General features: G+C 38.0%; 1 protein-coding gene across 2 annotated transcripts in view; it reads left to right on the top strand.

Annotated features, from left to right (window-relative positions):
* LOC124786745 (glutathione S-transferase C-terminal domain-containing protein homolog) overlaps nt 1-11514 on the top strand; it is a 46758-nt gene extending 35244 nt beyond the window's left edge. Inside the window, exons 4-5 of one of the 2 annotated variants that reach the window (XM_047254288.1) lie at nt 45-224; nt 9609-9746. In XM_047254288.1, the coding sequence (XP_047110244.1) occupies nt 45-207 (163 nt within the window). In that variant the 3' untranslated portion in view covers nt 208-224; nt 9609-9746. Of the gene's footprint in view, nt 1-44; nt 225-9608 lie in introns of those variants that run through there. The other variant, XM_047254287.1, reaches the window with a different exon arrangement.
* Nucleotides 11515-17637: the final 6123 nt, after the last annotated feature.

Here is a 17637-nt window from a genome sequence, read left to right as displayed (position 1 = left end):
ATTTGTGCTAATTGTTTTGTATTTTTCCTGGAATCTTGTTTCAGTTGTGACAAGGTAACTTGGCTTGAGGAAAGAAACTTCTGGATATTTGAAGGATTGGCATTTGCTACTGGATTTGTCTCTACAACTGTTGTGTATGTAAGGCAGAAAATACTAGATCATCGAATGCTACGCCGAATTCAAAGGCAATTGGCAAGTGGAGTTTGAATAGACAGATTAATTTGGTACGTACTCTGCTAGTTGTAAACACTTCAAAGGCAGCAAGCTATGTATTGTGTGAGAGGTGTAAGCTAACAACAAATTACTGTTTTAGAATTTTGGAATGCTGAATAGAATATGATTTCTGTAATTTTTTGAGTCACATAATCTGAAATTGAAGCTTAAATTTCTTGATTGGCTCTCATTTTTGAGAGTGTGGTTCGTGTTGTATGTATCATACGAGAAAACATGAAAATACATGAAAAATTATCAGCTGCCTGATGAGGTAATTGAGCTCCCCTTTTGTCATTTATGACTGTAGGAGGACTAAATTTTCTGTTTAGCATTTATTAGGGCTGAGAAGAACCTTTTCTGAAGATTCAGATTGGACATTCTTTGTAATGAGGTGCAAGGTGGGTGACAGTGTGTATATTAGGATATACAAGTCTTGTTCTTCTTTATAGGTATTCCTTTGTGGATATAAGTAATTCATTAGTGTGGTCAGTAAGTGTCATCAGCCGGCCAAATGGCATCCATCACAATGACATCTACACATTGAGGTTGGATTAATTTGTAGTACAGCATACATGTAGTGTACATTTTTTGCCCTGGTCGCCTATCTTAAGGCCAGAACACTAGACTAAAGCCCTTTTTTAAAACAAAAGATGTAATTTAACACAACAACACTACTGATCATGTTCTAAACGCATGCAGAGCATGTACCTTGTTGTGCGATGATATTAGACACACTCAGACATTACTGGCAAGCTGCTTAGATGTGGAGTCCAATATTTATCAGAAAATTGTAGTTATACATAATTGCTGCAAAAAAAGGACTAATATTTGAATTTCAATGTCATTTTTAAATTCAGTAACTGCAAATTAACGAAGTTAAATTGATTTTGTTTTTGTAACTTTCTGTTATTGGCATAATGTAAATGATAACAGTCTTTGAATTGAAATGTGTAGTACATAAATTCAGAAAACATATCTATCATAAATTGTCAACACCTCAAAAATTTTGACTAATAGTTAAGTTCAATCAATCTCCAACATTCATTCATTTGACAAGTGTGCTCTTTTGTTTATGCTTTGTTGTGAAAATTGAATAGGAGTTCTGAGTGTTGTACAGTTTGGCACATAAGTAGTGAAAGTTTGGTTAAAAGGTAGACATCCTTACAAAATGTAAGACCAGAATAATAGAATTAAGGATCTAGCAATAATACTAGTTCATTAACAATTTTCCTAGTGGATATTTTTCACAAAGGTCTTGTGATAAATTCTTCATACAGCTGAGAACAGAAAGAATGGCAAAAGAGTTGTCCAAACACTTCAAAACATCAACTTTTATTTGATTGAGAAAATATTTACTTACAAACACATTGAACAATATTTAGAAGGCAGTACATATGCCTGTTTACTTTATTCTTTGTGTATTCTTGTGCTCTCTTAGTGTCAAATAACATCAGAACTCTTTCTCCTCCAATAGAGTTGACTTCACACTGTTGAAACAGTTTAATTAAACAAACATTTGCAACATAATAATGTACAATGTACGCTTTTTCTTTGTCCACATTATGTAAAACTGTAGTACCATTTTGCTGCCAGATATTTTGTCTTTCTTGTGGGAGAACACTCACATGAAAAAAAAAAAATAAAGTCCTCTTCAACGTTTTCAGAATGTTTTGAAAACAAAGTAAAAAATAAACTAAAGATCAAGAAGACCCAAAAGCACATTATCCATTCCTATAACACTAGTAAGCATGGAAAGAATTGGTTAACGAGTACTGTACACAGATTGCAGACCTTGTACATCCCTTCATGATGACCTTGTTTCCTAAAGGTAATAATAATAATGTCATGTGGCTAGGGCCTCCCGTCGGGTAGACCGTTCGCCTGGTGCAAGTCTTTAGATTTGACGCCACTTCGGCGACTTGCACGTTGATGGGGATGAAATGATGATGATTAGGACAAAACAACACCCAGTCCCTGAGCGGAGAAAATCTCCGACCCAGCCTGGAATCGAACCCGGGCCCTTAGGATTGACATTCTGCCACGCTGACGACTCAGCTACCCGATCAGACACATCTGGGATTTGATTGAATGTGGTGCCAGAGCTCATCACCCGCTCCCCCGGAATTTATGGGTATTAGGTGTCTTGTGTGTGCAGATCTTGTGCCGGCTTCCTCCTGTGACTTACCAAGGCTTCATTTCTTCCATGCCATGACGTGTCACCACTGTTATCTGTGCCAAAGCTGGACATGTCAGCTATTATGTAGATGGTCAAAATGTTCTGGCCGTTAAGTGCAGATACGGCATAGTAATGATCAATGGCTTCCCGCACCTGCAGTACGATGCTCCAGTGTATAATAATTACAGAATACAAATTTTACCGATCCAAATTTTAACTGATTACATTTTATATTCATGAAAGACGGAATAACTTGTTTAACTGCCCACTTGGATGGTGTGGAGGTGACTGAGGTTCAGATTTTTAAATGTTATGAGATGTCCAGCTCCCTACAGAAATTATAGGACAGAGTTCATAATGAATTATCTGGATGGCTGGGTCATAAATTTTTGTTTGTGACCATTCACCCTCACATTCCTGAAATTTGGTTTTAAACGTCAGTTAACAGATTTACATTCTGTATGCTTGGGTGGACAAAAGTGAGACTGTTTGAACCTCTTTTATGTCTGAATATTTTAACAACATTCCTAATAGCCATTTTGCTGAGTGCTTCCAGTACATTGAAGTAGTTCTCCACATGGGGCTGGTGAATAACCCCCATCCAGCTGTGTAGTATATTGTTTTTGGAAGAATTCTTTGCATGAAAGGTGTTTCAAAGAATTGTACTCCATCAAATATTTGCAGTGTCGAATTATAGTTTGCTGATTTGCATCTACCTACATCTACATCTACATTGATAATCCGCAAGCCACCCAACGGTGTGTGGCGGAGGGCACTTTACGTGCCACTGTCATTACCTCCCTTTCCTGTTCCAGCCGCGTATGGTTCGCGGGAAGAACGACTGTCTGAAAGCCTCCGTGCGCGCTCTAATCTCTCTAATTTTACATTCGTGATCTCCTCGGGAAGTATAAGTAGGGGGAAGCAATATATTCGATACCTCATCCAGAAATGCACCCTCTCGAAACCTGGCGAGCAAGCTACACCGCGATGCAGAGCGCCTCTCTTGCAGAGTCTGCCACTTGAGTTTATTAAACATCTCCGTAACGCTATCACGGTTACCAAATAACCCAGTGACGAAACGCGCCGCTCTTCTTTGGATCTTCTCTATCTCCTCCGTCAACCCGACCTGGTACGGATCCCACACTGATGAGCAATACTCAAGTATAGGTCGAACGAGTGTTTTGTAAGCCACCTCCTTTGTTGATGGACTACATTTTCTAAGGACTCTCCCAATGAATCTCAACCTGGCACCCGCCTTACCAACAATTAATTTTATATGATCATTCCACTTCAAATCGTTCCGCACGCATACTCCCAGATATTTTACAGAAGTAACTGCTACCAGTGTTTGTTCCGCTATCATATAATCATACAATAAAGGATCCTTCTTTCTATGTATTCGCAATACATTACATTTGTCTATGTTAAGGGTCAGTTGCCACTCCCTGCACCAAGTGCCTATCCGCTGCAGATCTTCCTGTATTTCGCTACAATTTTCTAATGCAGCAATTTCTCTGTATACTACAGCATCATCCGCGAAAAGCCGCATGGAACTTCCGACACTATCTACTAAGTCATTTATATATATTGTGAAAAGCAATGGTCCCATAACACTCCCCTGTGGGACGCCAGAGGTTACTTTAACGTCTGTAGACGTCTCTCCATTGATAACAACATGCTGTGTTCTGTTTGCTAAAAACTCTTCAATCCAGCCACACAGCTGGTCTGATATTCCGTAGGCTCTTACTTTGTTTATCAGGCGACAGTGCGGAACTGTATCGAACGCCTTCCGGAAGTCAAGAAAAATAGCATCTACTTGGGAGCCTGTATCTAATATTTTCTGGGTCTCATGAACAAATAAGGCGAGTTGGGTCTCACACGATCGCTGTTTCCGGAATCCATGTTGATTCCTACATAGTAGATTCTGGGTTTCCAGAAATGACATGATACGCGAGCAAAAAACATGTTCTAAAATTCTACAAGAGATCGACGTAAGAGATATAGGTCTATAGTTTTGCGCATCTGCTCGACGACCCTTCTTGAAGACTGGGACTATCTGTGCTCTTTTCCAATCATTTGGAACCCTCCGTTCCTCTAGAGACTTGCGGTACACGGCTGTTAGAAGGGGGGCAAGTTCCTTCGCGCACTCTGTGTAGAATCGAACTGGTATCCCGTCAGGTCCAGTGGACTTTCCTCTATTGAGTGATTCCAGTTGCTTTTCTATTCCTTGGACACTTATTTCGATGTCAGCCATTTTTTCGTGTGTGCGAGGATTTAGAGAAGGAACTGCAGTGCGGTCTTCCTCTGTGAAACAGCTTTGGAAAAAGGTGTTTAGTATTTCAGCTTTACGCGTGTCATCCTCTGTTTCAATGCCATCATCATCGCGTAGTGTCTGGATATGCTGTTTCGAGCCACTTACTGATTTAACGTAAGACCAGAACTTCCTAGGATTTTCTGTCAAGTCGGTACATAGAATTTTACTTTCGAATTCAATGAACGCTTCACGCATAGTCCTCCTTATGCTAACTTTGACATCGTTTAGCTTCAGTTTGTCTGAGAGGTTTTGGCTGCGTTTAAACTTGGAGTGGAGCTCTCTTTGCTTTCGCAGTAGTTTCCTAACTTTGTTGTTGTACCACGGTGGGTTTTTCCCGTCCCTCACAGTTTTACTCGGCACGTACCTGTCTAAAACGCATTTTACGATTGCCTTGAACTTTTTCCATAAACACTCAATCTTCTTTTTCCAGATGTATGGAGGCTTTTTATTCTGGTGGTTCTATCAAGTGTGAAATGAATGAATTGGGCTACCATTAAGATTCACAGGAAATATTGTTTTGTTCTCAATTTTGAAATGAAAAGAACCTGCAGCAGGCAGTAAAATATCAATTTTTGTCAAGTCGAGAGTGGTTTACTTTCTAAAATGGTTTTGAAAATCACTTTGTTACACACCAGGCATTTATAGAAAAAAATAAAACAATTTTAACTTTGGGGGACTTACATGTAAAAACAGATTTGGTTAAGTTAGATGCATGAATTAGCTTTGTTTACATATCATCCAAGGTGATCTGATTTCAGAGATTTTTTCATTTGGGGATATGCCAGAGAGATTGTTTGTGAACTTCCACATGTACGAATACTAGTAGAGCATTGAATGCATCGGTGCTGCTTTGATGACAATTAAGGACAGAGATTTTTCATAGAATATGAACCAGACTCAGCTGCTGGTTGGAAATGTGCATTGGAATACAGATGAAACGTTTATACCATACCAAATGTAAACTTAGAGCAGGGTGTATATGCCCTGAGGGAACCAGGGTAAATACGCAAATTTTTTCATCTGGGAAAACCACAGGAATTTTTCATTGTTTTAGTTTTGGGATAAATTTTTGTAATTTTGACTGGTAAGAACTAATACTTTAACAAAGAATTTTGCTTTTGCCCACTACTGCAGCTATAAAATACAAACAATAGAATTAACATGAAAATAAAACTTTGGTTGCAAAGAAAATGTGCAGTTTACAACAACAAAACACAGTGCACACACAAGTGTTTGCTGACAGCAAAATGCATCGAAGACTTTAGGACAAAGACTATGCAAACTTTGCAACAATAAACTTTTTTTTGATGTCACAACTATTTACATTTGTGAAGGGCCCCACACACAAGCAACCCTTTTGCAACAGTCCATTGCATGGGTGACGAATCGATTCGTAGATTGCGTGTAAGTGGGCAAATCACACCAATAAGTTGCTGATAGCTGGTCAGGTGAAAATCCCAGGCAAGCTGATGGATCAATTCATGTATGCGCTATTTCTACCTGGCTGGTTAGCAGTGGTACGTGGCAATATTGCAGTGACTCATTTATCTGTTTATGAAGCATGGTTGTGCGGATTTGTTTCGTTTCACTTTGCACACATTGAGTAAGGAATTTATGTTGGAATTTAAAGTTACCTGTGGGCCACGAACTGCTCTAGGAAGTGAAGTGGAAGCCGATGTTACCATTTACATTAAGAAGTAACACAAAATACACCCTCTAATTTTGCAAAAATTAGCATTGTAAAGCTTATACTATAGAAATAGAATTGGTGAGAAGTTCACAGATATGATATAGTGGGCTCCCTTTCACGATTCTAATTTATTTTATGAAATAATTACACGCATTATTAAAGTTTCTAACTTGTAAACAGAGTGACATATGTACCTACTGTAATGTTAAGAGGACAAAGTGTTTCAAAACAAGTTTAATAAATTATAATGTTTATTTATTTAATATTTATCTTTGAGAAGTATTAATGGGGATATGGAAATCAGCTGCAACTGCTATTAAACATAGCACTTCATTTTCCATAGCAGTACTTCATGATACAGTGGCGTTCATAATACTGATTGAAAATGCTTGGCAAATTGCTCGTGTGGAATATCAAGGCAAGTGAGTGATTATAGGCGATATCGCATTTAAGGGATGACTGCTGTCGCTTGTATGTTGGGCTCTTAACAAGTTGCAGGAAAATATTGCAAATGATGGTTCTAGAAGCGGTACTTTCAAAGTAAGTTTTGTTTTAAGTAAAATTAATTACGTTACATGTGAGAATGTGCAATGATCTCAAATCACGGAGCGTTTGACTCTTATTCAAAACTTAACACTTTGAGGACCAGCCACATAGAAGAATTTCCTATCCAGAAGACCAGCCATTTTTTTCATTATTCAAAATTTTACTTGCACATTTGTGTTTCACATATTTAAAGGGAAAATATATATTAGCCTTTCTTGTAGCTACACTGTTATATACGAGGGTTGGAACTTTAATAGTGGCAGCTATTATTTACAGCTCGTACAAAATAGATACGTGTTTCAAAATTTTACTGACCTTCAGAGTAGTCACCAGCATTGTGTATAACCCACTGCCGGCGATGTGGAAGTTGTAGGATACTCTTAGCAGTGCCAGTTGTATTGACAGTTCAAGCGACACGGTCTATTGCCCAGTGAATTTGTAGCAGTTCTGAAGCGAATGCCGTGAAGTGTTTCCTTCAGTTTAGAAATTGAGTTGAACTTACGAGGGTTTAAGCACTTTGCAGTCCCATCAGTTAAACAAATCAGTAACAGCTTGCACTGTACATGCTTGAGCATTGTCCTATAAAATGATGGTCAGGTCCTGCAGAAAGCCTTGTCACTTCTGTCTCTATGCTGTTCATATTTGGAACAAAACCTATGACCAGCTTAGAGACAGAGGTGATGACACTTTCTGCAGGACCTGACCATCATTTTACAGGACAGTGCTCAAGCATGTGCAGTGCAAGCTGTTACTGATTTGTTTAACTGATGGGACTGCAAAGTGCTTAAACCCTCGTAAGTTCAACTCAATTTCTAAACTGAAGGAAACGCTTCACGGCATTCGCTTCAGAACTGCTACAAAATCGTCGGGCAATAGACCGCGCTGCTTAAACTGAAAACATAACTGGCACTGCTAAGAGTATCCAATGACTTCCACATCACTGGCAGTGGGTTATACACAATGCTGGTGACTACTTTGAAGATCAGTAAAACATTGAAACACGTGTCTATTTACGAGCTGTAAATCAATAGTTGCCACTATTAAAGTTCCAACCCTCGTATATTTCATTTAAAACATTAACTTTTTCTTTTTATGTGTTCAAACTACTTAACAGTAATGTTGCTATTGGCCAACTACATCACATGTTCTTGCTCTGAATATCATATATGCTGTCATTGGCAGGTGAAATCACGTGACATGAGCTACGGCTGGCTGACTGAAGCACATCATAATCTCAATTTCTGCACTTCAGAAGCTACCGTGCTGTATTTAGTGGAATTTGTATTTATACTTTCATAATGCAAAAATATGAAGTGTACATTATGCTGCGCATCAAAGACATTTCCAAAATGAGTCGTTTGTTGCTGGATTTCATTTGCTAAAATGTCAGGAAGTTCTACGCCAGTGTATAAAACCGCAAGCACGTGAAGAATTGATATGTATACAGCTTCCAAGGAAACTATGTTGTCATTTAATTATTTTTTTTCCCCCTCTCTCTCTTGTCCATGTATATACCCTGATAGACTTTCCACAGTCATTTTGATGTGAGTAGTGCTGTAGAAAAGTAACATTTTATTTAAAGAAATGAATTATTATACCAGTATGTGTGGATCTGTAGCTAGCAAAATACGTTCTAGACAACAAAAGTCCTTAAAGCTTACAATAACGAGATACAAATATTTTAAGGTGACCATAAATAAAATTGTAAATATACTTGTGCACTGGGCTTTGACTGATTTTTTTACTTTCTTTATAGATGTGAAGTCATACCATGAATTTCAGAATAGCTTCAAATGTTTATAGCTGTGATTTATTTTATACCACTAGTGGGCACATCTCAAACTGTGTCAGCTGATGAACAGTCATCACCACCAGTTTGCATGGAAATAACATCACATTCTGCTCCACTTTCTGATCTGCTAAACTGAGTTTCAAACGCAGGATCACTATAGCCACGCACTTTTAGAAGCGCTGCTTAAACAACAATACAGGACAGATGCTGAAAGTGCGCATTTTGCTGTCATATATCCAAAGCTGCACATAGAATAGGTAATATTTACTGACAACCACATCAACTCAAAACATAACAGCAAGGATACAAATGCAGGACTGGATGCACTCTAGCACTGAGACGGACATAAGTAATGACAAGCAAGGTTTTATTTTTTCAGAGGTTTCTTCTTATGTTGCCATGTATACTCATAAGTTTAAGTTTACATCGAGGGAGAGGGAGAGAGAACTTGGTAGTATGTTATGAGATTAATCCTCAGTTGGTACTAGTACATTTTCTGTTGGTTTTCACTTCTTCCACCTCTGGCAATGATTTGTTAATTTGAATAATTTCCAGTTGAGAACATCTTTACTCATGGAAGTATAATTAAGAAGTTTTGTAAACAACATTTCTAATATCATAAAAAATTATAGCAAGACTGTAGAAAGGCTGCAGATTAGGCTGTTTAATTGTAAAATATGTGCTGCTCTACTTCACTATCATTTTTAAAATAAAACATTTTTGCTTAGAGTAAAATTTATCCAGATGTAAATAACATTAAATCATTTTTTTAATCTATGAAATTTCCTGTTCTTTATTTCTGGAAACTAATACCAATAGCAGGTATGTTCATAAATTTCAGAACTATGTAAATTTTTATTTTATTTTATTTTCACAGAAATGGATGGACTGTATGTAGAAGTAGCAGAGGAGCCCGGAAGTTCAGCTAATGTGCTAGCACCACTGGAAACAGCTGTATGCCTGTTTGCTGTGGATTACCTGCAGTTGCACAATGAAGTGTCAGTGGCATTTATAGTGAAGAAGACTAATGATCATGAACTGCTCCTCATTGACATATCGAAATTACAGTATTGTGTAGTCAGTGAGCCTCCACCTACCTCTAAGCTGTGTCGCTTACCACTCATACTAACTGTTTCTGGCAGAATTTGTGTAGCAGGTCTATGCAGTGTTTTGCGCCAACTTGTTAAGATGTGCCCTGCCAGTTCTGGAGCACAACAGCTATTAGGTTTTCGTCAGGGCTGCCTTGTAGCTTCAGCTGAGTCTTCACTTTGGACACGCTTCTGTGAAGTGGATATGGTTGGTACTGTTAAGCATATTCTTAGGTCCAAACTGCAGTCAGGAGAAGTAATGCTTCCTCTTGATTTGGCACGTTTTGAGATTCACATGAGCCAACCTGTTCGTATTCACAATATTGGGAAGCAAAAAAATGATGCACTTAAGTGTAACCTGGCGAATGTGATTGAACACACATTTTCAGAAGGACCAAACATGACACTTGCAGACATCATGTTGCTGCCATGCATCCACATTTTATTTCAAGCACTTAATGTGGTTTATCTTAAGCAGCACATTCCCTTAATGATAAAATGGTATGAGAATATGCTGCTGCAGAATGGTGTGAGAGAAGCGCTCTCTGTTATTAAAGACATTACAAGTAGAGTGTCTGATTACTCGTATATCAGTTACGTTCTTCCTCAGGTGGAAGAATACAGCCTTTACAAAAGTGATCCTAAACGTTACAAACCAAAGAGCAGGATATTTACACATCAAACGGAAGTTGAAGAGTCATTGAGAATAGTTTCACAGTTGGGAATATTCCCTCGTAAAGCACAGATGCCATTTGGAAATGAAGTACCATTTGACTGGTCATGCCTCCCATACAGATCACTGCCTGAAGGTGGCAATATCCCACCATCAAGAATGCTGAGGAAGAAACAGCAGTTGGAAAATTTAGCTAAAGCCGTTTTAAAAATTGCAAAACCTGGATTCACTATAGTTGATTTCTGTTCAGGCACTGGACATTTGGGTATAATACTTGCTTATATGCTTCCACGTTGCCGCATAGTCCTGTTAGAAAATAAGGAGGAGTCTTTGAATCGTGCCTGGGAAAAAGTCTCTCTCTTAGGATTGTCAAATATTGACCTTTGTCAAACAAATCTAGATTACTTTGATGCATCATTTGATATTGGTGTATCTCTGCATGCATGTGGTGTAGCAACAGATTTAGTAATTCAGTGCTGTATTACTCAGAAGGCTGCATTTGTATGTTGTCCGTGTTGTTATGGAGGTGTCCAAGATAATCATGTCTTGTGTTATCCTCGTAGTAAAGAATTTCGCAATTCAAGCTTGAATGTTCATGATTATTTAGTATTAGGCCATTGTGCAGACCAGACACATGGATCTGAAAATGCTAAGACAGTTCAGGGACATATGTGCATGTATGTTATAGATACTGACCGTTGTCTTTATGCCAAAGAACATGGCTATACTGCACACATAGGAAAGTTGATACCAGAAACATGTACTCCTAAAAACAATCTTATAGTTGGCATTCCTCCAGGAAGGAAATATCTTTGTAATGCATTTAGTTAACATACTACCATGTTTCCCTTTAAGAAATGGAACAAGTATTGTTTCAGGAAATACAAATAAATTTTATGATTTTTGTGTTCGTGTTTAGACCAACAATAAAAACTGTAATTTTGATAATTATTGTATTAACAATTATTGTTTTTATGTAAGTATTGTGTGTTTGTTAATAATGAAATTATTTATATTTTTAAGCTTTTTGGTTTCCTGCATTCATTTTCTCAAGAGCTTTGTCTAGTTCTTACAATTTACCCCTCACTGTAAAGAAACTGCCTACCTTAAAGTAGTAAAGCAAAAAAATAGTGAAGAACTTATTTATGCTTGTTATATCAACAGAAACATAGAAGACATCATTGCAGAGTTGTTTAAGAAAATATTGCAAGGAGACCTGACTCCTTAAATGCTAATGCACAAGTAATTCTCTATTCTCTCTTCATAATTATTCAACATTTTTTGGAAGTATGCAGCATTTTTTACCAGTTGTTATATGTATTTTGTCTTTACAGGCACCAGCCATAAAAAAAGGATCAAGTATCAAACTTCAACGAAATACACACACACACACACACACACACACACACACACACACACACACACACACACAGAGAGAGAGAGAGAGAGAGAGAGAGAGAGAGAGAGAGAGAGAGAGAGATAGAGAGAGAGAGAGAGAGAGAGAGATATATATATATATATATATATGAATTCCTTTCTGTCTAAGAACAAGGCTAGAATAAAGTCTAAAAGGAACTTCATATAGGATCCTGGTGCAAGAGTGGCAAAACAAACTAGAAAGACATCATAATTTACATATAGACGTTGTAACAAAATTATACTGACAGACTTTGAGGAATTGTAGAGTGTATATTGAACAACCCATTTCCAAAAAGTCTTAAAATGAAACTGTTGAGGGTCAAAATTATATGGTTACCTTTTCAGTAGCAGACTTAAGTTTTGACATTGGGCTTAGTGGGCTCTACAGCATTGTCAGAGGTGCGAGCATGTTCAACACCATTTAATGCTCTGAACACTGTTTGACCCCTAGCAAGAAATTCCACTTGTCCACCGGGCTACAAATTCGCATTTGCTGCTGAAGAGGCGGCCAGGTTTATACCATGGGTCCATGTAACTGTGACACTCATCCAGTCACTGAATTTGTTTCCAGACCAGGAGTGCTGTTCTCAATTTGTTTCTCGTGACATCCTGTACAATCCATCAAACACATTCGTAGCTTTCTGTTAGCTCGTAAGTACGAGATGTGTGAGAAAAGTATTGAGACTGATTTTTTTTATCTATCAAAAGTTTTATTATTATTATTATTATTATTATTATTATTATTCAAACAGTTTGGTCCCCTTCAAAGTAGTTCCCTTTGGCAGCTGTACACTAGCATAATTGTTGTTCCCAGTCTCAGTAGGAGTGCTGAAAGCCTTCAACTGGTAGGACCTTTAAAATGTCACCCACATTGCTTTGAATATTTTCTGGAGCCCCAACATGACATTTTTCAGTTTCAGGAAAAGAAAAAAAGTCACGACTACTCGGATTGGGTGAATAGAGGGACTGTGCAACAATCAAAATGCCTTTTGAGGTAAAAAAATTCTGTGGTAGAAGTGACCATGTGACATTTTTTCATGATACAGCATCCACTTATCTGCAATATCCGGTCTCACTCAATTGATTCTTTTCATGAGCTTTTCAAGGACATCTTGAAGTTTGTCCTAGAGGAACAAATTCTATATGTGTGATACCCCTCCTGTCATAAAAGCAAATCGGCAATGTTTTGATTTACTCATTTGAGCTTTTCTTGGTTGAGAAGATGTCTCAGTGTGCCACTCCTCACTTTGGTGCTTTGTCTGAGGTTCGTTCGAAAAAATCCATGGTTCTCGATGTGTGGTCACAAGGCTGAACAATTCATGGTCATTGGCTTTCCTGTCAAGATGATCAATGCACAAGTTTCTTTGATTGTCTTTCTGCTTAGTTGTGATGTTTTTCAGCATCATTTTGGTACAGACCTTTAGAATTTGCAAAGCAGTGGGATACAGAAACACTGAGGAATTGTGAGCTGCATTTTAAGTCATCGGGGGCTATGGATACTGTGATAATGACTACCACAGTAGGCAGTTGAGTTGAAGAGGAATTCACAGCTCTAAAAACAGCAGTAACGGAAGTTGGATAGTCAAATATATGTACAAGGAAGGTAACTGTGAAAACACCATAGGTAATAGAAGAAACACATCAACTGATTGTTGGAAAAAGGGAGTGCAGAAATGTTCATGAATACAGAACCATAAGTCAGTTAGGAAAGAAATAAACAGTAAGTGCATGGATGCTAAGATGAAATGGTTGCATGCGTAGGATACGTAGGAGTTCAAGTAATAGAGTTAACAGTTTAGTAGCACTTTGGAAGTCTTGTGATCAAATAAGGCAATAGGAATAGGTAATGTTCCTTCAGAATTTCTAAAGTAATTGGGAGGGTGGAAGGCATGGTAACCAAGTGACTATTCAAGTTGACGGGTAGAATCTATGAGTCTGGAGACGTACTGTCAGACTCTGAAGAATATCATCCACACAATCGCGATTGTAGTAAGAGTGGATAAGTTCAAGAACTATTGCGTAATCAAATGAACAGTTCATGCCTTCAAGTTGTAGGTAAAAGTAATATTCAGAAGAATTGAAAAGAAAGTAAAGGACTGTTAGATGATCAGTTTGGGTTTCAGAAAAGTAGGCACACAGAGTGTCAGTTCTAAAGTTACAATTGATAATAGAAGCAAGAATTAAGAAAAATAGACACACAGAATTTTCAGACTGGAAAAGATTTTCAACAATATAAAATGATGCAAGGTGTTAAAAATTTTGGGACAAATAGAAGTTAGCTACAGAGAAAGACATATAATGTACAATATGCACAAGAACCAAGAATACGTAAAAAGAAGGGAGGGCCTAGAACGACACGCTCAGATTAAAAAGTGTAAGACAGGGTTGTAGCCTTTTGCCCCTACTGTTGAATATATACATTGAAAGAGCATTGACAGAAATAAAATACTCAAGAGCAGAAGTAAAATTCATGGTGAAAGGATATCAACAGTAATATTCACTGATATATTGTCATTACAGGATCTGTTGATTGGAATGAAAAGTCTGAGTACAAGATGTGGATAAAGAGTAAACCAAAAGAAGACAAAAGTAATGAAGATTAGTAGAAATGAGATGAGCAATAAATTTAATATCAGATGAAGCTAACTTGGAAGCAAAATAATGCATGACAGGTGGTGCAAGGAGGCTATAAAAAGCAGATTAGCATAGGCAAAAGAGGGCATCCTTACCAAAAGAAGTTTTCTATGCAGGACTGAACTTCAGCCTTAATCTGAGGAAGAAATCTGAAAATGTATGTTTGTAGCACAGCATTGTATGATAGTGAATCATGGACTGTGGGAAAATTGGAAAAGATCTGAAGCATTCAAGATGTGGTATTGTAGAAGGACATTGGTATTTAGGTGAACTAATAAGGAATGAGTAGGTTCTCCACAGAACCGGTGAAGAAAAGACGATAAAGAAAACACTGACAAGCTGATAGGACATGTTAAGACATAAGGGGGATAACTCTCTTGGCAACATACTAGAGGCAGATGTAGAGGGCTACAGTCTAGGAGAAGGCAAAGACTAGAATATAACAAATAATTGAGGATGTAGGGTGTGAGTGCTTAATAAGTTGAAGAGGCTGGCATACGGGAGGAATTCATTGTGTGCCATATCAAACTGTTCAGAAGTCTGATGCCTCAAAAAAGGAAATAGGTGTGACAAGAGATCTAGAAAACAATATTAAATGTCTTTCATGGAAACTCCTTGGAAGCCCATTGATTATGGAAATATCAGATGGCTGTACATACTGTTCTTATTTGGGCTGCCCATATTGAACTAGTATGTGTTCATAACTAAGCAGTGGCAACAACGGTTTCTGATGTGCAAATGGCAGCTAAAACAACTACAAAGATTTACATGTTCAGTAGCATTGATAGAGGCTGTAATGTCACATCTGAAGGAAAAACAAAACTTTTAACTGTAGGTATTAACATGTAGAGGGACTGTTGCTCAGGTTGTGAAGAATGCGTGACCGAGCATTGGATAGATATGTACCCAGTAGAACAGTTACTGATGGTGTGGATGCTCCAAGGTATAAAATCTCCTTAAAGAAACCTCTAAAGAAGCAGCAACTACTGCTCAATAAGTATAAACCACTGACAGGGCCAGAGTTAAGAGCAGTGACAAAAGAATGATAGTGGGCTAACAGGAAAATGCGTCAGGCCTTGCACGACTACCGTAGTAGAATTTTATCAAGAAACCTGTCACAAAATGTGAAGACCTTCTGGTCATATGTAAAGGCCATCCATGACATTAATGTTAGTATCCAGACATTCATGGATGACACAGGAACTGAAATTGATGGTAGTGAAGCAAATAGAGAAAGGCTGAACATTTTCAAATGTTCCTATAAAAAGGAGGACTCTGCAGTATTGCTCCAGTTTGTCACACAACCTGTGATTTAATTCTCTCCTCTTTTAACCATAATCTTCCATAGGTCCCCAAACAAAATGTTGTGGCCAATATTTGGAGCACAAGTCAGCATTGTTTTACAAGAAGGGTAACATAAAGAGATCCACAGAACTATGGGTGACTTTGTTAACCTCTATGCATTGTAGAATCTTAGAACATATCCCAACTTTCACTTTTTCAAATGACATCCTAAAAGCCTTAGATCAGGGCTCTCAGTTAGATGCCAAACTAAGTACCTATTGACAAAATTCTCACAGAACCTTAGTTCAGTGGATTCTTTGATAATGCTGTCCTAATAGCTGGTTGCTTGGCATTTCAACTTGGTGTTCTCAAAATCAAAAGAGCAATCTTCATCTACACTAGGCTCTGCCACTGCTGATTTTGCTGTGTCCTAGTCATACATACATAATGTGTTCCTTGCAGTGTTTTGAATTAACAGTGTTGCATTTGCCCCTTGTATTGATGGGCACATCAAGGAAAGTTACTCATCTTAGGCAGTGGATGAAAGTCAGTTTTGATGTTGCATTTTCTGAGCAGCCTCGAAATTTTGGCTAAGAGTGGCTCCAAGTAAGGAAGGAAAGTGAGTCTCTTGCCTCCTTCCTCCTCTTCCCAGTTTTTCTTTTCTTGAACACCCTTCTAATCTGTACCTCACTACCCATTTTTTCATAATGCCTCCTTTGTGTGTTGTTGTGAGCTGGCAGGCTTTCTTTTGTCACAGGGGATGTGCACCTTATGTACCAGGATGGTTAACACTGTCCACCTCTGTGCTGGATGTGACAGCTCATTACTAGCTGGTACAGATATGTTTGCCCTCTACCAATCATCCATTATCCTCTACTTCCATAGTGGTTACAATGCTTTAATGGATGGTGTGAGTGTGGTCCAGAAGTTCATCCCACACCTGTCTGCCTTGTTCCCACACTACAGGCGTATGATGATCGACACAGTGGATAGGCAGACCATGTGGCAGGCAAGTGATGAATTAGTTTCTTGATCATCTTAACAGCATCATTGGTGTGTAAATAGGTGAAAAGTTGCACATGTACCCTTCAGGTGTTTCTATGGTGTGACTGGCCTTAGGAGGAAAAAACGTTCCTGAAAAAGAGCAGCATGTTGTCACCTACTGTAATATAAATGTAAATAAAGTAATATTTGTGTAAATTATTTGCTTGAAATGTATTGTAAAAATGTGGATGATAAATGTCTAGTCGGTTCTCTTCACAAATCAATGGCAACAATTTTGACAAGCTGTGCTGGAGTCTCACAGTGTGTCAATCTTTCAAACTATGTTGTTGATACATTGGTTTTGACGTTTGTCACAAGACTTTTTTCTTGATCCCTTTTGACACATTACCCAAAATCATGTGTTCTTATAGTTCATCTATAGAGTATTTTGTACCAAACTGAACATAGATAATATGAATTTATTTTATCAACGAGGTGGACAGGGGGAGACAATTCCCACTAGGCTGAAGCCACAGTTGTCTCTGGAAAAGTATATCCTGACACTTCGAATAATGTAGGAGGAATTCAAAAAGTAAGTTACATATTATTTTGGCAGGCCAGGTAGCTCTTATTGAATGCTGTACTCGAACTGACATCAATACATGACACTGGTTTTCAACACGATCACCAAGTCTCTTTAAAAAAACAGTCGAAACGTTCTACCAGTCTTTCAGTACCTCGAAGATAGAAATCCTCTCCTTTATCGTGTAACTATTTGAGAATAGCTGTGGGAATGTTCTCATTCCTGGAAAATGTGCGATTGC

Source organism: Schistocerca piceifrons, chromosome 1 (assembly GCF_021461385.2).
Source record: "Schistocerca piceifrons isolate TAMUIC-IGC-003096 chromosome 1, iqSchPice1.1, whole genome shotgun sequence".
NCBI lineage: Eukaryota > Metazoa > Arthropoda > Insecta > Orthoptera > Acrididae > Schistocerca > Schistocerca piceifrons.
The sequence above is the reverse complement of the archived record's forward strand: the minus strand, read 5'-3'. Positions and strand labels throughout refer to the sequence as shown.